Here is a 21,889-nt window from a genome sequence, read left to right on the forward strand (position 1 = left end):
CCGGCTATCTGGCACAGCATATATGCACATCTGTTCACACTGGCAGTTATTAAGCACATCACAGAGACAGGTCTAAAAGCAAATAAAATGCTACAAATTCATCTGCTCTGTATGCCAGTCACTAGACTCACCCAAGGGATTGGCATAAGATGTAATTACCTTGGCATAAAGCCATGCGCCATGGTCACGCAGCTGGCTGGCACTGCTCCCCAGGTACCGGTAATGCCGACCAGCAATGAAAATTCCTTTCCGAAGAAAAGCTGCAACAGTGGCTTCAAGGATTTGATCGGTTCTCTGGTTGAACATTAGTGAATGCGACAGGTAATCAAGGTCGTCGTCTCGGAACGTGACCCGAATGGCGTAGTCTGGATCAAAACTACGCAGGACCCTGTTCTTGCAGTGTACTTCGGGTGGTAAAAGAAACAGGTTTGACGGGGTAGCAATTACACGCCGTATACAATAGCAGCTGCTTGGAATCTCTACGGATATGTGGCATGCGTGGAACTTGTTGAAGAGAACTGGAAGTGCTGTTCTAAGCGTAAAAATGCTTCCGTTTTTTATGGAAGTGCAAAGAGCGAAGAGTACCTGCTCAAATGCACCTTCGTCGACTCTGGCACACCTCTGCATGAATTCAAGGAAGGCATCAAAGTCATTTTCTGATAACAATACCATTTGTGCCAGGACATCATGACTCTGCTGGAACACTGCATTCAGAGCATAACGGCACGAAAACTGCAACAAGGGTGCAACTGCAGTCATGAACGTTTGCTTTGTACGTTCCATACGGCCTGAAATGTTTGATGTGACAACTGGGGCGTACACGAATTTGACATCTCTCCTGCTGCGGTGACTAAGGCGGCCCACTGCTTGTCTTGCCTTCAGTTTGTTGGCCATGCAAAGTTTCAAAACGGGGCACCGGGCAAAATCGCCGCTGCGCATGTAAGAAGCGCATATGCACCCAACGTCCAGTGTCCTTTCAAACTTCATCAGCTCGCAAGTCTGACTTGATGCGCGACGACTCTTTGACAGAAGGATGTCCTCTAAATTGTGCTCGACTTGCTTATGAAGAAGAGGAACTGTCTTGACATGAAGGTAAACATCCACCGTGTCTACTCTAGTGTCGGTTACTACACGGTAGATGTCATCATACTTTAAGGTAAGCCGATATACGCTGCTAGTTTTTTTGCACCAGTGCTGGAGCCTGATGCAGACATACACAACTTTCTCATCATGCTTAAATGTGCAGTCCAGTGTGAAGCGTGCATTTTGTGTATGTTCGGCAATACTGTAGAGTTCAGCAAATGTGGTGAGACCAACGTACACTCCGAATGAAATGGACAGCAGTGGAATATCTGCCTCTAGTGGAACAAAGCCGCGCCAAAAACCACTTGTGCGGTCAGGCTCTAGCCACTGCAGAATGCCCAAAGCACAGGGATCTGCTAATCCATTAAGGCACCATTGATTGGTAATAGCTGCACTCACTCTTTCGAGATAGTCCCCAGAAACAGCAGTTGTGAATGCTAGCTCACATGATACTCGCTGTATTGTGTCTTCGTAGATGCTTTCCGAAGGTTTCTGATGCACGTCTAATATGTGCAGTGCAGCTAAGTGCAAGTCACTGCAGTTTGTGATGATGCTCTGAAGAGCAGGTAAATGTTGCCGACAGTCAATGCTTGGCTTGTTAATCCAGTGGCAAGTAAAGGAAAGCGTTTTTGACAAGCCAGCCATAATGGTGTACCTCATGGATATACCTTTCCCTCAGCAAAAATCTGCATGAAACTGGGACAATAATTTGCATGTCACATTCAGTGCCTTGACATCATGCATGTGCTAAAGAGCGTTCATTAAAGGCGTTGAAGTGTACAGATTACACGGAGGAAGATGAATATCAGGAAAGCATCATCATAATCAAAAGCGTGCTCCGCATTACATACAAGGACATCAACCAGGTTTCATAACGGCAACACGTGCTGATCGTTTCTGGGCAAGCTCTTACATCCGAGATAGCTATGCAACACGCAACTTGAGCCCATCATTTTGCATGACAGAGCTGAACATGCGCAAGCGTAAATTTTTTTTTTTCATAGAGAACACTGCCCACAGGTTCACTCGATGTGGTTGCGCTTGCACATAAATGCCTGGAAGGCCGTCATACGGCGGTAATTTCCATAAGAGCTGGGCGCTGGCTGGGCTGTAACGCAAGGTCGCACTCAACATCGAGCTACAACTGGAAGTAGGCACATCTAAAGGCAAACTTGTCTAGCTTCTTGTCCTCCTTCCACTCCGCATCACGGCTGTTAACCCTTCATCGTCCTTGACTCTACCAGCGCCGATACAAAACAAAGCTATGGTTGCTACGCTATGATCATCTTCGCATGATTTAAAAGATGCGGTGGATATACGTATTGCTCCTAGGGAAGAGAGCAGCCAACTTTCTCCCCATTTGTAAAGTGGTTTGGCTCGCTTTGCTTTGGCTAGTGCATGGCACGGACTGGATTCCAAGAGAAGGCAAGAGTAGCAGGGGGAGGATGAAATTAAGAAGTTTGCGGGGACAGGGTGGCCACAGCTGGCAGAGGACAGGGTTAATTTGTTAATTGGAGAGATATGGAGAAGGCGTTTGTCCTGCAGTGGGCGCAGTCAGGCTGAAGATGATGATAATGGCTAGCGTCGTCAACAAAAATTTATCGGCCGGAGCCAACAACAGTCGCCAGCATCGCCGGTCTCGGTAGTTTCGTTATCGCGTTGTGTTCAGTGTGTTTTGCCAGTTTTTCGTGATATGCATAGTGAGTCGAATTGTGCATCGAATGAGGCTCGTTCTCGTGAGCAAGAGTGTCATCATGGCGTGTGTGCCGAGTGTGCAAGGCCGACCAAACACTTGTAGAGTGCAAATTACATGCGATGAAAGCGATTGAGCTGACGTGTAGAGAAACAGCGAGCGCGCGCTTCCGATAGATATCGTACGCAATCAACACAATTACCAATGCTGTGCGCCTTTGTTTTTGCTGCACCCAAGAGCTGTATATGAACAGGTTTGTTAGACTGACATGCAAGCGGTTTGAGACTTCCTGGCTCGATCACTGAGTATATGATGACGTGACCGTCATTGTTTCGGGTTTCGTTCTTTTGACGGGTGAGTCAAGGATATGGTTGCATAAAGAGATGGTGGGAAAGAACGCACTTACTTTCACTGTCCTGTGGATCCCAGATCCGAGCCAAGATAGCGGTGTCTACGAAAGGCGATGTCAGCAGTTCTTTCAACTGTCAGTCCCTGCATCTCGAGTGGAGGTATCCAAGCCCGTGCAGATTCGCAGTGGCACGTACGGCGACTGCTTATATCAAGCCGTCACTTCAGTGCTCCTAGATCGCAGCATTACGTCGGCAAGGCTTGAACAGCTCTACTTCAAACTCTGTCGACAATGGTGCATGGATGGAGCAGCGGAAGGAAGCCCACGTTTTCTGCAGTGGCTTGTCCCCGATCGCAAGGACGGCTTTTGCCGCGGCTCCGAGACTTGCGAAAGGAATATTCAGTTGTCATTCCTGTCTTTCGGGGCTTCGAAAGGCCTCACCGAGTTCGCACAATGCCTGACCATTGACTCGCATTCCAAAGCCCCCGGTTACAGGCTTGTCTGCGTATTCAAGCATGACGTGCGTGTTGTGTGGATTTTCTTGACACTGGAGCACAGTTACCAGTGCGGCAAGCCTAACAGCGCCTACAGGCTGGAGATTCCGTACCACAATATACTGCGTGCGGTAGTGGATGACTGTGAGGGCAACACGGCCTCGACAAATGTGTACCTACACCTTTCGACTTTCCCACTCTTGTTCAGGAAATCGGAGAAGACATCTCAAGGCCAAGATGAAGAAGGCGAGCAGAACTTCGCAAAGATACCCAACCCCGAATATTTTTCATTCGAGAGAGCTCTGGACCTTGGTTGCTGCTGCACCAACGTGGTTACAGCATCCAAACTCGGTGGAAACTTTGTTCTGGTACTTGGCCTTCGTAACAAGTTTAAGGCACGTCAAATCTTGGGTCGCCTTAGTCGGAGGTGTGATATGGGAACAATCTTTGCCTACACATCCGTGGCCGTACATGATGTGGGCTCAGAGATGGAAGAAATGCAGTCATGGTTTCAGTCTAAACTAGTGGAACGGGTTGAGTATGGCTGCTGTTATGCACTGTCTGCCCTTGTCCTGCAAAGCAGCGACCTTTCAGCGCAGCTAGTCCTTCTCTCGCAGCAAGACCTGCTAGAAAGCTTCGAAGAGACCATTTTGGCATTAGCTGCTCAGAACGAGTCTGTGCTGGAGCGTGCCGTATTTGCTGTCAGTGCAGACATAGAGGCTCGCAACATTGTGACTGTGCTGGATGCTATTAAGACTGCTTTCCACAAGCTGTCTCAGAGCTTTGTACCGCACGTAGCACCTCAAGGCTCTTGCCTTGTTCGCCGCATCTTCTTGCTTCCATCGCGGCTGCTTCTCTTGCCTCCATCTGTTCACCACGAAAATCGAGTGCTGCGTCACTTTGAGGCCGAGTTTGGGTTGCGATTGACCATTCGGGACGACAACCTTCAGCCACTGTCACACTCCCTAGCTTTCCACCAGCACCGGGATGAAGTTGTGAATGCCGTCGTGGGCCAGGTCCTTCGGCAAGGCATCACCATTGGCCGGCGGAAGTTCAGATTGCTGGCATCGTCCTGCAGCCAACTTCGAGACCATGGCATCTGGCTTTATGCAGTGGTAAGCAGCGGTATTATGGAGAGACAAACTAGAGCAATTCTGGATTTAAAAAAAAAAAAATGAGTTAATTATATCCTAGCTTAAATTAAAAGCAAAAAATCCAGCTGAGCAGAACATGTCAATATGGCAAACAGATAACTGCTGGCCTTTTGAGGTAACAAAGTGAATTAGAAGGAAAAAAGAATGCAGGCGGCACGGGCAGCTGAAAGCCAGATAAAAAGATGAAATTAGAAAGGTGGCTGCCTGAGATAGGGTGAATACAAGATACCTCTGTTCTCCATTGAATGGAGATTAATTGAGCTGGTGATAATGGTGGTGATGAAGCTGTTCTATCAATGCCAATTTCCTGTAGCATCTTTTTGAGCTTGTTTTCCACTTTAATGGTGAACAGAAATGTCTACCTTGGTTTGGTTTTATATTTGGTACCACTGTTGCCTGGCTGTTAAATCTGAATATTTCCATTTTTCTTTTTTGGAGGAAAAGGAAGCTGGGTCTGCTGCTAGTAATTCCTCATTAAAGCGAAGTTTGGAATCTTCTCGAAATTTATTTTCTTTGTCTTTTAATAGGCTCCTAAGTGATCTTTGGAATCTACTCTGCAAGCAAGAGCTGTGGTTTTCTGTGATCATCACTAAGTTTGGTGCAGTTGGCAGGGCAGTGCTTAGTTATGAACTGATATTTGAAGAAAAAGACAGAGGAAAACGGAAGAAGTAATACTTATCCATTCTGGGTTCTCAGGTGTGCTTAGCGGCAGGGGCTGTTACTACTTCATGCAGAGCTGGATTCTGGATGTTGCAAGACAAAGGTCTTTTCCAGTGCTCTCTAGTTATATCTCTCTGTCCTGCACCATCTGTGCCCACTCTATCATTGCTAACTTTGTCATCTCATCTCTCTACTGGTCTGAGCTGCTTTTGGATTTTTCCATCATCACTAACGACAGTTGCCCTCATTGGTATCTGCTGTTGGGAATGCTGAATCGATCCAACTGCCCTTTGCTTGCCATGAGGTCGTGAAGTGTGACACAATTAAAAATGGCATCATAATAGGTGATCCAAAGGCAAAGGTTTGAAAGAGGTGCAGGAAATGGAAATTTTCTGAACTATATTGTGGGCTCTCTGCTATGCAAAGAGTGTCTGTAGTTGGCTCAGACGTTTCCTACCTCATTCATTCGCTATGTTTATTTACTGTACCAAGAGAAGAAAAACATAGTGACGATGGCTTAGAGTTGGATGGAGTGATAAGCTTCAAATGTTTACTGGAATAATGTGGCTAAGGCTAGTCAAAATTGGAATGATTGAAGGTCATTTGCCCTGCAGTGACTTAAGTTGGTGGCTGCAGCAACTGATGATGCTGATTATAATTTGCAATGTTCAGAAAGTATGTTGAGCCCCTCTGAGAGAAAGTGTTAGTGGTCTGCTTCTAGTGTAGCATGTGTAAGCTCTCTGTATATATGTTTGTTTATGAAGATGCTCCATGCACTGTGTTTGTAGCATTGTTTGCATAATGTTTGTTTCTCTGTGCCCTTGTACATAGGTCACCCGAGGACACTGTCCCGAGGCTATTCGTGAGTGGATGGGAGACTTCAGCAAGATCGGTAGCATCGCCAAGAAGATGGCACGTATGGGTCAATGTTTTTCCTCAACAGAGGAGTCGGTGAAGGTGCCTCTGGGAGTTGGGGCAATTACGGAGCGGGACAAACTTGGTGGCCGCCATCCCAAGTCTGGAAACCCTTACATCTTCTCTGATGGAATCGGCATGGTGTCAAGTTCGCTTCTTAACAAGGTCTGGCTTGCTTTTTTCGTTCACATTACCAGAGCTGTACAAGTGCACATTTGTAATTTCAGTTAAGTTTGATGAGGGGAAGCTACTTTATTTCGTATGCATACCATTACCAACCGTCCAGAATGCCTATAAATTGCTGCGCCAAAGCTAGTTGGTCATTTTATGGTGCGACGCCAGTTTTTAGTATGTCGAAAGTAGACTTGCTTTTAGGTTATGCACTTTCTGATGTAACTAGAGGGGCTGGGAATCAAGCCACATGAGGATGGCTCTATTGGAGTTGTCACGTGAGGATGGCTCTATTGCAGTTGTCACGTGAGGATGGCTCTATTGGAGTTGTAGGGAATGAATGAATCAACGGATTAATGAATTAAGGACAGAGTGAGGGAATAAGTGAAAATGAATGAGTTAAAGGTGAGTGAGTGAAGGAAAGAAAAATGAATGAATCTTTTCTTCTCATATCATTGCCCAAAGCTTTACTCAGTGGGAAAAGGTGAGGCAAAGGTATGGTATTAGGCTTCTAAATGTAGGGAATGTATATATTGGAAACATATAATGATAAGATACAGATAATCTTTTGGAAATATGCTAACTGCAGTGCTGGATGTCGAGCGTTTAATTCAGCCTTGAAGGACATATTTGGCTCTCCGCAGACTTCCACCATTGAAATGTAGAGCAGGAAATGGTTGATGCGTGAGGTTGTGAGGTTCACTGTGGGTTGTGCAAGAGGATATTTAAAGAATGGACCAAAGTAGTAGTGGTGGTGGTGCTTAGTGAGGAGGAACTGCCTTATTTCGACTGCATATCAAGAATCCAGAATGCCTATAACCTGTCGCACCGAAGCTAGATGGTCATTCTTTTGGTGCGACACCAGTTCTGAGTACTTTATTGGTGGTATCAGTTCCTATTCTTTTTCTTTGAACAGTATGCATTATTGAATGGCATACATTACTAACATTGCCATCACTGTTGATAGTGTATTCAGACTGATCAGTGAGGAAAACGTATCTAATTTTTGTTATTAGTAGTAAAACTCAGTTCCACGGATCTGGAAGAAAAATGATAGTTGTAATGTTAAGAGATCGGAAGTGGCAGGTAGTTGTAGCATTAAGAGATCGGAAGCGGGCAGAGTGGGTGAGGGTACAAACACGGGTTAATGACATCCTAGTCGAAATCAAGAGGAAGAAATGGGCTTGGCCTATAACCTGTCGCACCAAAGGGTAATGGAGGCAAGTGTAGCAGGGGACAGCAGGAAGGTAGGTGGGCGGGTGAGGTTAAGAAGTTTGGTTTTATATGGTAGCCGCAACTGGCAAAGGACAGGGTTGATTGGAGAGACATGGGAGAGTATTTTGCCTTGCAGCGGGCGTAGTCAGGCTGGTGACGATTCCGTTTTGTCAGTTCTAAAAATTTTCATTACCCTCAAGGGTTGCTGGCAGTGTTCCAAGGCTCTGAGCTGCTTTCTTTGGATTGGAACATGTGTAAAGATTGACATTGTTGGATTGGAGTGTTGTTCGATTTGGATTTAGTTCCATTAAAATTTGGCACCTGTATTCTGTCTGACCTGTACTTTGGCGAAAGAAATGTGATGCTATGCACTGCACTGGCATTACGGTATTGCATGCGGTCATTGAGTTTCCTTTCACAAGTGCGCGAGGGCAGGCTTTTGAAGGCAGATGCACCTTTCTTTTTTTTTCTTTTTTTTTTTCTGTGGTGCCAGGTTTGCCAAAAGCTAGACATCAAAGGGGAGCCGTCAGCCATCCAGATCCGCTATGCGGGCTTCAAGGGCATGGTATGCTTGAACCCGAAGCTGGATGGTGACAAATTGGTGTTGCGTGAGAGCATGCTCAAATTTCCCTGCTCCTCATCCGATGTCCTTGAAGTCATCAAGGTCTCGGCCCCTCGTGAGTTATTAGATCCTTTTACTTTAGTGAGCACATACTCAGTGTGTCCCCTCGTCATTCAAGTTGCAGAGAAAGCAGGCAGTGGACATTTCAACTTGGTATTGCGTATTGCATGCTTTTGTAATCTAAGGGGCTTTTTCTTTGTTTCCTTACCCTCCTTGCACACCTGTGTTCCCATCTCACACACTTTTGACATCTTATTGGCCTGTGGCAACATAATAAGTTTGGTGCCTGGTTTGTACGCAAAAAATGTGAATCGCTGTCTTTCTTGGCCAGAGTTTGTCAAACACTGCGTAGTTGCTTGGGACAAATAGCAGTACCATCTGTTGTCAGGAAGAAAGGCTTACCTTTCAAGGCAATGCATTGTTTAGTAGTCCTCGAATGCTCTGTCATTCGACTGTGAGTATTTTGTCTTCCCGTTTTTCTTTTTGCTGATTCAGCATGTGAAGGAAAAATAGGGATTTAAAATTATTATGCAATGTTGGGTAGGTGGTTGCTTGAAAGGCAGCTGAAAAAAAAATGTCCAACTTTCCACCTTTCCTTCCTCGCAACCATCCCACCTTGCACGGTGCCAAAGAGGCATACTGATTTTAACAAGATACTTAAACCTGCGTATTTGTCACTGTGAGCCAGTAAGTGATAAAGTTTCCAGTTATCCTGCTGTCATTTTATGTGGTGTCACTACTGTATGCAACGTGCCAATAGCATGGTAAACTCACTGGGGCAACTCTGCAGTACCTGTGTTATGATGTTGTTGAGCACAACATCACGGTAGCAGTTCTCGATCATTGTGGCCACACTTCCGTGAGACAAAAATGCGTTGACACCTGTCCACTGAGATCTCAGCGCTCATTTATAAACATTAGCTGAGTCTGAAGCATATTTACCCATATTCAAGGTTTGATATATATGTATAAAGATATAGTAGGGAAGAGATCTGAAAAAGAAAAAAATTACGAATGTGCGACAAATGCTCACCAGAACCTATGAATGATTGAGCTGATTCATGGCTGAGGGAATGTGGACTCTATATCCTGGTTTAGGTTACTGCAGAATAGGACGTGAGGACGGACTGCGTCAAAGGCATGAGACCTGGGGAACTAGGCTAATTGTGAAAAGATGGAATTAAAACCAATGTGCTCTTCCTCTAGCTGGTGCAGTATCTTTCTCTCGCATACTTTTCAGGTACAGTCTGTCTGAACAGGCCCCTCATCACCATCTTGGAGCAGCTTGGTGTCCCGGGGCATGTCTTTGTGAACCTCCAGCAGAGCATGGTTCTCCAGCTTGCCGATGCATTGGTTTGTGAGAGCACTGCCCTGAATGTCCTTGGAAGCTATGTGGAGGTGCCGTTCTACTTCCGTGAGCTTCAGGACCGGGGCTTCCTGCTGACACAGCATCCCTTCGTGCGCTTGCTCTTGTGTACGGTCTACAGGAATGCCATGGGTGGGTACATGATGAACACTGTGCGCATTTATACAGCTGCAAAGCTTCTTCAGTAGGGTGGAAATTTGGGCTGGTTGGTGCATGATCTGAGGCTAGAAACAGCGCAAATGGGGACGAAGCAGAGAGAGCGTCATGTCCCTCTCTCTGCTTCGTCCCCGTTTGCGCTGTTTTTAGCCTCAGAGCTGCAAAGCCTTTGAGGCGCACAGTTTTTCAAAACTGTCTAAGGGGAAAACTGTTGGAGTTTCTTAGGCAGCGCTTCATCCACTGTGGAAATGCCGGGAAGTGACTGGTCATATTTGGCTTGGCTAGTGTCCGGCAAAAACATGGGATTCTGTTATGGATTTGTAGCTGCACCGTGATGCTTTCCATGGTGGGCAATCTTCTTTAGATTGTGTGAAATGATGTGAACATAAGGAATGACAGCCATTGTTTGCCTGGGGATCCTTTACTTTATGAGCACAAAGGAGCCGAAGAATTCGTTCTACTACAGAAACCAGTAGCGAAATTGGATAGTCTGCTTCGTGTAAGTGTTTTATTTGCATAGAAAAACTAGGGACCTTGCAGTGGTGGCAAGATCTTGCTAGAGAATTTTAAAATCAAAGTGTGACTACTCCTTGCTCTACCAATTTTTATTGGACTTATTTGCAGCAGCTAGTCTGATCTACCACTCTTGTAAAACACGACAGCGTTAAGGCTTCCGTTATCCAGAAAATTTGACGTCGTCATTGGGCGGTGCCAGCGGTGTTATGAGCAAAAAATTCTCGGAGAAGCAACCAGGTGAGCCACGTAGCTCACGTGACCTCGTGGGGTCAGCGCGACCTGCCCACCGGACACAACTCGTGCTGCCAGCATGCCATAATGCACACAGGCTAGTTTTATTGTGTGGTGTAAGTGTTGGCAGTTGTTTGGACCGTTCGTTTCCCAGGGGTTGAATATTACCGGGCAGATTGCATGGTTGCATTTATCCCCTTTGGTCATCGTATCTTCATTTGTACTTGTCAATTGATTAGTGTCATTTCTGATTATTGCTGGGGTGTAATGGGCCATGAATGACAGAAGCTTATATTCGGGACCCTTTGCAGCTAGCTGCATAGAACCATTTCAAGCCAGGCTTAGAAACCAGTGCAGAAAGTAATTTTCGAAATGAATTTTTCTGTACTTTAGAGAGTTTTCCAGATAAATGCCACATCATTTTATAGTGGCTCTAGGGAGGCGTTGATGATCATGTGTTTTTGTTTGCTTGTTTCACAGTTGTGACTTTCGGTTTTCTGTAGATTTGTTTTCTCATGAACTGCGGTCCACTGCCCATGTTCCCAGATGGCCTGCGAACCAAGAGCCGCATTGCCGTGGCGAGCACTGCTGGCCGTAACATGCTGGGCGTCATGGACGAGACTGGGCTGCTTCACTATGGCCAGGTCTTTGTCCAGTACACTGAAATGGGCACCGCGAGCAAGGCCACCCATGTCCTCACTGGTCAGGCTGCTTTGTTTGACGGCATGACGTTTTCTGGGGCTCAGCAGTGGGTTCTCTTTTTCGAACATACACAGCATAGCGTTTTATGCCAAGATTTTAGCTGGCCAGACACTAACTGCCTTGTTATTCATTAATATTTTGCCCTTGGAACTCTTACTTTATTCTTATGTGGGAATATTCTGGCTGTATGGACTTTGCTGAAGAAAGCTGTGACTCTCGTTTCTGCAGAATGATGGGAGATGGCACTAGTGGTTGAGTTCTGCAGCCAGGGTTACTGAGCACTACCCGAATTTGTGACCTCAGTGTAAATGCATTGTAGCTGCCACAGAAAAACAGCTCAGTGCGACTGCCAGACCTGTTTTGTATTCTTTTATCATAGGGCTTCACCTCCTAAATGTTTTCTTCAGAGTTGAGTTTCTCCAGTTTTTGGAAGGAGCAGCCGTGTTGGCAATCTACATGTGCTGTACCAAGTGTGAAGCCCCATAGTGGGTGCTAGGAGGTATTCAGGTAGCTTGTAGGGCCTGGATCTAAGGTCGTTGTCTTGGTGGTTCCGCTGAATTGCTCCACTTCCACCATGCTTAGTTTCTTCTTTAAAATGCAAAAGCTGCTAGCATTTGATTAGTGTGGGTGCATCCTGACTCTTCTGTCCATGATCAGAATTGAACATGTCCACTGCTCTTATGCAACTGCATGTTTCATTATTTTGATTAGCAAAGTTTCAACATCTTAGATTGATTAACCTTTGCTCCTTTTGTGCAGATGCCTTTTCAGGATGGCAAGTGAATTGCAATCAAGTGTCGAGAGTAATTGCTGGTTTTCGTTCTGAAGTGAATGGTGCATACCATATTTACTTATGGAATGAACCCACCTGCCAATTTTCTCGCTGAGAATTAATATCTTTTTTTTTTAAATCTTGCGTAAAAAACATGTACCTCACCTTTAGGGCCACTGTTCAGCATGGTTGCCTCATCTTGCCATGATTGGCGGCACCGTAAATTATTCCAATATTGTTTGATTGCGCCCTGATACAGCAAATGCTTTTTGAAGCAAACAGTGCTAAACCTCAGAGACAAGAACGTGGGTGATGCGGGAACACAACATATTGACCACACACTTTTGTCGATGATGGACAGACGGATGGAGGGACGAATGAAATGTAATTAAATTTTGATTGTTGCAGAAAAAATCTGTTGAAACTATTTATTCCTATGTAATAATACATAAATAATTATGAATTGGACTACCTCATAATTTTTGAAATGAAACAATAGCATGCTACATGGACACGAACAGAAAAGGCAGCAGGCCTTTGTTTGTGTCCTTGTCCATGTAGCTCTATTGTTTCCCAAAGATAATGTATACCAACTTGCTTGACCTTCCGCCTAGTTACCCTTGAAGCACATGTTTCCGAAAGATTACTTGCTCATGGTGAATTTTTCAAGATTCCAAATAATAAACATTTGGATTGCATCGCATTAGAATATCTTATTGTTTGCTAGAGTATACATTTACTTGCTTAATGAACCCACTCGCATATTGAACCCACCCTGACCTTTGTCATTGAGAATTACTTTTATTTAGCCTCACTTAAAAAATGCGCACCTGACATTATCAGGTCCGGTATTGAGCATGATCACTTTATTTTGCTGTGATTGGCCGGTGCTGTCAGCTATCACAAAATTGTCTGGTCGCGCCATTGTATGGCAAGCACCTTTTGAAGTGAACGATGCTAATCACCGATGGCACAAGATGGATGGACAGGTGGACTGGCAGAAAGGCTGGGCGGGCGGATGTTTGATATGAAATTTGGGCTCTTATACTAAAAGTATCTCTGAGAACTTTTTTTTCCTGAGTAATGACATCCTAGTAGTTGATATCAAGAGGAAGAAATGGGCTTGGGCAGGGCATGTAATGCTACAGGTAGTGTTACAGGTAATAGAGTGGATTCCAAGAGAAGGCAAGCGTAGCAGGGAGCGGCAGAAAGTTAGGTGGGCGGACGAGATTAAGAAATTTGCAGGGATACGGTGGCTGCAACTGGCTAAGGAACGGGTTAATTGGAGAGACATGGGAGAGGCCTTTGCCCTGCAGTGGGCGTAGTCAGGATGGTGATGATAATGATGAACCCTCCCCCTTTAACCCCTTAACCGTTTTGGACGAGCTGCGCTCGTCCCTGCCAAGCTGTCCCCAAACTGTTTTGACTGTAGCTCGTCCTCGCTGAATCGGTTCTTCCCTTCAGCGTTTCGGACGATCATCGCTCGTGTGTGGCTTAGATGGCATTTTGGTCGACAGATGGCAGCACTTACCTGTTTATTTCGTTTTCTTCTACCGCATAAACGTTTTTTTTTCGTATGGCAACCTGGGTTTTAAACATGGCACCCGGCGGAGGCGACGCATGTATTCGTGGCCCGTCTTCGCGGAAAAGACGCTTTTCTTCGTCATCTTCTTCAGAGGATGGTGACTTAGACACCGAAGTGTACATTGTTTCAGGGAGCGAGGACGACAGTGATGACGTTATGCTGAGCAGTCTTTCCGATGAAGAAGAGGACAGCTCAGAAGCAAACTTTGCGGGCGCGCCTCAGTAGATGAAGATCAACGCCAGTAGCATCCCAACGCGACCCCCTCAGTTTCCTTTTCAGGCATTTCCTGGTAAGACGTTCACTGTAAGCTAGCCTGATGATGGTCATTCTTTAATTTTTATCGCTCATTACCAGCCGGAAGTTGGTTTTCTGTGTTGTGAGGAGTAATAAACTTCAATATGCTAATTTGACTTTGTGTTTGCTCCAAATATTTTTCAAAGATTGAATGCATGCTTTTTATTGCAATAATAATCGAAATCGGGAATTAAAAATATAAGCAGTTTTGTTAAGAAATTCGTTGATATAAAGAAACGGTGAAGGGGTTAATATATGTCTACTTTTCTGTAAAAAAGTGGGAATAAATGCGGTAAGTGACATCATCCAACGTCCGCACTTGTAACCTTGGCGCATTTGTTTTGTCTTTGCATCGCAGGCACTGTGTTGGTGACCAAGTGCCCCTGCCTTCACCCCGGGGATGTGCGAAAGTTTGAGGCTGTCGACATTCCAGCACTGCGCCACATCAGGGACTGCATCGTGTTCCCCGCCAGAGGGGAGCGGCCACACCCCAATGAGATGGCAGGTGGGCCACCCACTCAACCTCTCGTGGTGCCGCACCTTTTGTGGAAAAAAAAAACTTGGGCTACTACAGTGAAAGCTCGTTAATTCGGCCTTCGTTAATTCGGAAAATCGCATAATTCGACGTGCACGCGAGGTCTCTACAATTATGCATAAGAGTCTATGGGGCGAAACTCTCGTTAATTTGAATGAATTTTGCTGTGCGTCGGATAATTTGACTTCACTCCGCAGCCCGCCAAGTCAGTGCGCCTAGAAAAAAAGAAAAGAGAACAAAAACACTGCCACGAGCGGTGCTACTGTACGGCTCGTAGGCCTTCCGTATGGTCATCGTCATCAGCAGTGTGAGAGAGCGCGAGGGAAGCGTGTTAGCGACGGCCGAAGTGGCCGGCGTCTTTTTTTTTGTGCTTTGTTGTGTTGCAGTAGTCATGTTGGTGTCATCTGCTTAACCCTATCGACAGCAAGTCTCGTTTTGGCGTGTGTCATCGTTTCCGTGTGTTCTTGCTGCTACGATTGTGGTTATTTAACTGTAAGGCGGCGCCTTTTTTGGTAATTGCGCACTTTGCCAGCCTGGTTACTACACTGCTTTTGAGTCGGTAGCGTGCAGTGCCTGCGCGCCTCACCTTTGTGTCTTGTCAGCTGACCAAGGATGAAATAATTGAAGAAGTGACAGGCGCTGCCAACGACGATTTGTCAGAAGGTGACGATTGTGAGCAGTTGCCCCAAATGCCGAACCGCACGGTGAAAGAAGCCGCAGAAGCCTTGTCCGTGCGGGAGGACTTCTGTGAACAAATCCCTGACGGTGCATGTGCCCTGGAGCACCTGGAAGCTGTTAGAGCTATCTTTCAACATACAGATAACAGATTTCTTTGCCAAATATAGGTGCGTCCTGTTGCGACGAACGTTGTTTTTTGTTGTTCATTCGATATTTCGACATTCGGATAATTCGTCAATTTTTCGCGGTCCCGTCAGTGTCGAATTCACGAGCTTTTACTGTATATGTCTTGAAATAAGCAACCCTCAAAGCTGCTGGCACTGCACCTCATCACTAAGGGAACCCCTGTCTTTAAATATTCAGACCGTGATGTCTTCGTGATTCTTTGTCGTTTGTATACGCTAACTTTTATTTACTTGTCATTGTCAGCTCTATTTTGTATTAGTGGCTAATCTTGGTGTATTGTAAACATTATACTGCCGGCATTCACCTTTCAAAACCAGCCTATTGGTGTGACGGCATGCAGAAGTTGATGGTGAGAAACAAAGGATGACATGATGTCATGTAGGATCATGTTACACACTGACAATAGTTGTGATGAACAATAGCAGACTGAAAGGTATGCGCTGTACCTCAGTTGAAGACTGTTTGTACCCAGCTTCTTCTGCAGTTCAGGCTGAAACTGATCACTGCAATTGTAACTGCAAAATTGATTGATTGGAATAATTTGACGGTGTACAGGCGTGGCCGAAATATTACTGAGCGTGCTTCAGTGTTCGAAATTATCTCGCACGTTTCGTAGAGAAGATATAAAGGCTTATTGTGTTTACACCCGAGTGCATCAGCGGCATGTGTTAACATATGTATAAAGTGCTTCCTAATTTTTGCTAGGCAAAGCGTGACGAGAGTTTGGTCGTCAAAGCATGCTCTGTAATATTATGGCCGGGACTGTGCATACCACAGGAGTGTGCGTGTGGTGAAAAGAAGACTGCCATTGGAAGTTCTGTAGATTTCACCTAAAGACGCTGTTTAGCCTATGTGTGCGATATTCCTATTTCAATCATAGATCATAGTTTATTCGCTTTTGCATTATTAAAACTTTCGAAAGTCGTATAAATATAGCTGCAGCTTCAAAGAGTTTGAATTCAGCCAAGTTGACTGCATTGTGGACGTGCAGTTCCAAGCTGGCCAGGCAGCCTACAGTGTGCAAGTGTAGGACGCCTGAGACCAGAGGATATTAATGCCATTTAATCTCATTTGCTTCTGCATTGCTTGCTAGGTTCTGATCTGGACGGCGATGAGTATGTGGTGATTTGGGACAAGGATCTCTTCTTTCCGGGGCCTAACCACAAGGCCATGACTTTCAGGGACCACACCGTGGTACGAACATCAGACGGCAACCTGGTGTGTACTGATTTGCGTTTTCTGCTTAGGCTGCAAAAAAAGAAAAGAATGCAATGAACATTGGCAGCTTCTTACCGGCTCCCTTTGATAATTGTAATGGTCATGAAAATTTCCCCAAAATTTCATACAGAAACAGAACCAACCATGGCAAGCAGTGTGCGGGAAGAATTTTTTCATGGCAGAGGATAGCTAGGATTCACTCTGCCATGAACAAAGGGAAGTGTTAGTTTAAAAATTCTGAATGCAAAGTGAAATACAGCGAGGCAGTGCAGATTGTTCATTAACTTTCCAAACAGGAAAGGCTCATTTTAGAGTGAGTCTTTTGTAGTGAAATATTAATTTCTTTATTTCAGTTATGCTTGGGTAAGATTTGTATTCAGCATTTAGTCTAGTGCATTTCATGGCTCACCGAAGTCAAGGTTTCTTAAGAATAGGACTGAACTAACCGAGTCTAGTTTGAGGTATAATTTTCTTTCTACTTTATACTGCAACTCGAGCTTACTTGCAATGGATCAGTGGTTAGGACGCTCGGCTACTGAGCCAAAGGACCCGGGTTCAAATCATGGCCGCAGGGGCCACGTTTTGATGGAGGCGAAGTTTGGAAAGGCACCCATGTCAGCACACGTTAAAAAACCCCATGTTATATAACTCAATCCAGAGCCATCCACTGTGGTGTCCCTCATAGTCCATGTGTTGTGTCGGGATATTAACCCTTTGAGGGTCGAATTATTTTGAAGAAAACTTTCCCAGGTGGTCAAATTACTTTATTGCGGATCTTGAATCTACAAAATGTGTATAATCGAGAATAAATATAGTAAAAAAATATTAGGAACAGTACTTTGGTGACAGCATCACTCACAACTGGAAAATGTTCAATAGAATAGAATAGCAACGGTGATAAGCAAGCTAAGAGCAGCGCCAGTAAAGATAGAAATCAACTTCGGCAGCCCCTGCAAGATAGTGCTGACAAAAAGAAAACTCAAATTTCGCGCGACTCCGTTGCGATCACGCGGCGAAACCAAAACTACAAAAGGGGTGTTGCCGCAGTCTGTGCCACCGCGCTAAAGCTAGACATAAGTTCTGCTTATCTCCGTAAGAAGGCAGCACAAAATTCAAACACTTCTTGTAAGTCCTAAGAGGTGGCAGCACCCCCCAGTGAGCACGCATTGTTCTTTTGGCGCAAAATTTCAAACGGAAGATCGAAACCGTACCCATACGGCAAAGACCTTGCGGGACAGAAAACCGCCGCCGTACATATACGGCAAAAACCTTCAAAGGGTTAAACCCCATAATTTACAATTTATTTCTTTTTGAAGCAGGATGAAAGTCTTATGCAATTTTTAGTTGAGCACTCTGGATTCAGTATTGTAATCGGGCAAACAGGGACGCCAGAATGCCAGTTCAAAGGAAAGCATCCACGGCAACTTTTCTACACCATGGAAACATCATTTTATCTTATAATTAGATTTTAGTTTCATCTTCAGTGTGTATTTCTTTTAACTGTTTAAAAGGCAGTGCATAAACCAGCTGATGCACGGCAGTATATAGTAATTGTAAAAAATGTTGAACTAGAATCTTGTTGCTGTTGAGAACGACTGTATAAATATGAAATGCCTTACAGCACCTCGTTGTTGCATCATGCTACTCTGGGAGTATTATCATTCTTTTGCTTCATGCCATTGATGATGTTGCATCAGATTTGCAAAAAATGGGAAGGTGGCTAAAGACTTGACGAGTAGTGAACTGTTTATTGGGCTGGATTCCTACCAACAAAGATAAAAGGGTTTGTTGACAGCGATGTGTGCACTAGCTGATTGTTGGGACCAGAATCACTCTGGCTTTTGGCCGTGCTGTGTTGGAGCCTGACACAGGAGTTTCTGTGTAAGAGCAGTGCATTGTCGAGATAAAACTTTGTGGTAGACTCATATCTGCGTATGTGGTGCTCATTCTTTAAAAAATCTGTCATTATGTGTAAATATAAAACTGAATAACTTGTTCTGTGAAATGAGACTTAGAATTATGATAACTCCATGCACCTGCCGTGATAATGGTACAGAACTCGCTTATCTAGTGGTAAACCACTGGTAAACTCAGGTACACCCCTTGGGTAACTTCTTAGTTCAACTGTTATGGCGTTGTAGACAAGCAGATTGTGAGATCTGGGGAAAAGCTTGCTTTGATTTCATTACGTTTTGCTTGAAACCTGGGAGGTGTTGCTCTTATATTCCTGAGTCTTCATTGCTTCTGGGTGTGTGGGGTGAGGAGACTCAGGGACACGTTGAACACCTTTTGCATTGCAGGAGGAAGCCATGATCCAGTTCATCTGCAACTACATCAAGAACGACAACATCGGTGTCATGTCCAATGCACACCTCGCATGGGCCGATCAGCTACCAGACGGCATCTTCTCCGACTGCTGCCTGAAGATTGCCGACAAGATCTCAGTGTGCCTCGACTTTGCCAAGACCGGGGCAGCGTCTCACCTTGACAAGCAGGAGAAGCCCCGACTTTACCCGGACTTTATGGAGAAGGGCTGTCACAAAAACACCTATCGATCCAAGCGAATCCTGGGCCAACTTTACCGCCTCCACCGGTCGCTGGAAGCAGTCGTCAGCACCGACTTTCAAAACCACTTTGTAAAAAGCGACTGTCAAAGCAAGCTGTTTGAGTATCCAGGCTGGCAGGATTACAAGGACAGCGCGGAGCGTCTGCTTGCCGAGTATGCATTGCAGATGCAGAGAATCCTGGATCAGCACGGGATTCGAAGCGAGGGGGAAGTGGTCGCCGGTCTCGTGAACAGGGTCTCCGACATCAACAAGAGCAAGAAAGAGAAGGACAATGTTGAGGAGCTGGTCGCAAAGCAGTACCACCACTTAGTCAAGTCAACACGCCAGCATTTCTTTGAGAGTGTGGATGCTGCCTGTAAGGACAGGGGCATGTCCACTGATGTGGAGAGGAAAGTGGTGCTCCTGCAAATGATTTCCGCGCGGTACATGGTGACGTACGCGAGCAGTGGCGAAGAGTCTGACAAACGGCGAAGCTGTAGTTTCCCATGGGCCCTGGCTGATGCTTTGCTGGAACTCGTTAAGGCCCTGTCACCACACAATGCAAAGGTTCCTCAAAAGATGCCTGAGAATCTCTTGGTTTCCAAGATTAACGCGGCATTTGCCAAAGACACAGAAGTTGAAGCAGAGTCAACAACACAGAGTTCTGCTGAAGACCTAGCTTTCAAAGTTGTGACCAAGTGGGCCTTCAAAGATGAACTTCTCAAAAGTCCGAAATCTAAGCACTCCTCAGTTTGTGAGCCATGCTTGTCTTATATCTTTAAGGAATTTGTAAAAGGCATTTCAGAAGGGCAACAGCGAGCAGTAGTCATGAATGGGTACTCTGAGGAAGCTGCAGGTGATGGCCCTTGCAGCAGCGAATCATTCACCGTTGGTGACTTGGTGCTGGAGTTTCTGAAGCACCTGTGCGGCACTAGAGTGCAGTTTCCACCATGCGACCAGTGCAAATGGTCTTCCTCGATGACTCGCACTATCACCATGGCTGCCGTGAGGACTTACAGCCTGCTCGCGATCACCCGAGACTTTTGTCACTTGGGTCTTCCCTGCGAGCCGAAGCTTCACGAGCCAGTGCAAATTGTTCAAGAAGGAAACCCCATTCGCATTCAGGTATGTGTGTCAGATCAGAGGCTGATTCAGCTGTTTCATGCTAGACAAGAGGTAATGCTTCCAATTTCAGTCACCATAAGGGTAAGGACAGTTTCTGTTTATATCATTGTAATGCTATGTTCGTCACATCCATTCATTATTCTCTTTGGGCAGGCATCCAGTCTAGTTACTCTTCCATTTCGCTACACCATGTACTATTGATATTGTACTGAATGCGAGGCATTGAGCCTACTATTCTAGTGATAGTTGCCTGCCTGTTCCTTTTATAGTGGCAGCTGTTAGGGCAAGTTTCCCGATTATGTGGTGATGTTGTTGGTGTAACACCATTTTAGGATGATTGTTTAGAAAGCCATGGCACCACGCATGCTGTCAGTACAGGACACCATGCTGATTGCTCATCACGCAATAATGTCACACTTGACGGCACAGCAACGCATCATGGTGATGCGCCATGCAGAGTGTTCTGAGCACAATGATGTTACATGCACTCAGGTTTGACTTGTTTGTGTTTTATAGTTGCCATTACCCACTTCGTGATGACACCAAAGATAAGTTTGTGACAGTAGTGATTCTGTCACGATTCATTCAGGTGAAGCACCCAAAGTTCATGGAACTGCTGCGCCATAGCCCAGAAGAAGTGGAAGAACTGCTGCGTGACTGGTCCGGCGTCCAGGAGGTCCACATCCGGGGCGACATCAGCCACAGCGGCCACTACCTGCTGGTGTCGGCCGTGGGGCGCGACTGGCAGCGCTGGTTCCTCCAAGAGCTTGTATTACAACCTTGGCTGGGCGAGGCTGTGGAGAAGAAAGACATGGAGTCATTTCTTGGAGAGTGACTGTAATCGATGTGATTGATATGTGTGATTGAGAATTGATTGATAGGGATGCACTTGTGGCTATGGTGCTCAAAAATGTCCCAGCGTACACGAGTGTTGCTTTGGTCTTTGCTGTGTCACTCAAAAGTCAAAAGTAGGGTAATGGTGAGAAGATGCTGTGTCCTCATGGGCAAGGATAATGAAAATAGAGGTTAATGTCATTAACTTTTGACGTTATTGACGTGTCCTCGCACAGGAAATTATAGCGGAGTTATCTTTACATTGAACATTTATGATGTCTTATTTCTGTAAAATTGTAATTTTGTGATAGCCCTGAAGAATTAGTGGGGCTGTGAGCCCATCAGCCCATCACACAGCCCATCAGTATCAGCTAGCATGATGAGAAAAAAACTTAATGCTTGGTGATATTTAAATTTTAATGCAGATAAAATTTGTCACAATAAGAAATGCTGGTTTTAATTTGACACCAGCTAACTAGTGTATTTACCAGCATCAGAGGAAAAATGAATTAGCAGTATGAAATAGTAAACAGAATGAATATTTAGTACAGTGCACAATGTCACTGTTGCCAAGTCTTTAGTATACTCATTATCTCTTTCTTTGGGATGTTCTAGCCAGAAATTGTTTTCAGTGTCTAGTAAGCATTATTAATATTGTTACATTTTGTACTGTTGCATTGGAGTCCTTTTCAAATGAACTTTGTTAAGCATTCTATGACAATTACCAAGCAGTTTGTGTACTTTTTTTATGTTTGTGCTGAACCATTAAAAAAAATTAATATAGGCCAA

The 21,889-nt window shown here is 45.2% G+C and overlaps 2 protein-coding genes across 5 annotated transcripts in view; one reads left to right on the forward strand and one right to left on the reverse strand.

Annotated features, from left to right (window-relative positions):
- LOC149365437 (uncharacterized) overlaps nucleotides 1–2,609 on the reverse strand; it is a 20,238-nt gene extending 17,629 nt beyond the window's left edge. For all 4 annotated transcript variants that reach the window (XM_089542610.1, XM_089542602.1, XM_089542595.1 and 1 more), the window contains exon 1: nucleotides 160–2,609. In XM_089542610.1, the coding sequence (XP_089398736.1) occupies nucleotides 160–1,743 (1,584 nt within the window). In that variant the 5' untranslated portion in view covers nucleotides 1,744–2,609. The remainder of the gene's footprint in view (nucleotides 1–159) is intronic.
- Nucleotides 2,311–21,889, forward strand: LOC149365438 (uncharacterized). The gene is made up of 9 exons (XM_089542623.1): nucleotides 2,311–4,734; nucleotides 6,265–6,513; nucleotides 8,228–8,411; nucleotides 9,597–9,854; nucleotides 11,172–11,327; nucleotides 14,337–14,483; nucleotides 16,471–16,595; nucleotides 18,896–20,266; nucleotides 20,856–21,889. The coding sequence occupies exons 1-9, from the start codon at nucleotides 3,160–3,162 to the stop codon at nucleotides 21,099–21,101; spliced, it is 4,311 nt and encodes a 1,436-aa protein (XP_089398749.1). The 5' UTR covers nucleotides 2,311–3,159; the 3' UTR covers nucleotides 21,102–21,889.

Source organism: Amblyomma mixtum, chromosome 1, assembly GCF_055824585.1.
Source record: "Amblyomma mixtum isolate Tamu chromosome 1, ASM5582458v1, whole genome shotgun sequence".
In the NCBI taxonomy this organism is placed as follows: domain Eukaryota; kingdom Metazoa; phylum Arthropoda; class Arachnida; order Ixodida; family Ixodidae; genus Amblyomma; species Amblyomma mixtum.

What these genes read in the sequence shown, in the direction of transcription:
- LOC149365438 (XM_089542623.1), top strand. Translation starts at nt 3,160, where the DNA reads ATGGTGGGAAAGAACGCACTTACTTTCACTGTCCTGTGGATCCCAGAT. An exon ending in GCATCTGGCTTTATGCAGTG is followed by an intron (nt 4,735 to 6,264) that starts GTAAGCAGCGGT and finishes CCTTGTACATAG; the next exon opens with GTCACCCGAGGACACTGTCC. An exon ending in GAAACCCCATTCGCATTCAG is followed by an intron (nt 20,267 to 20,855) that starts GTATGTGTGTCA and finishes CGATTCATTCAG; the next exon opens with GTGAAGCACCCAAAGTTCAT.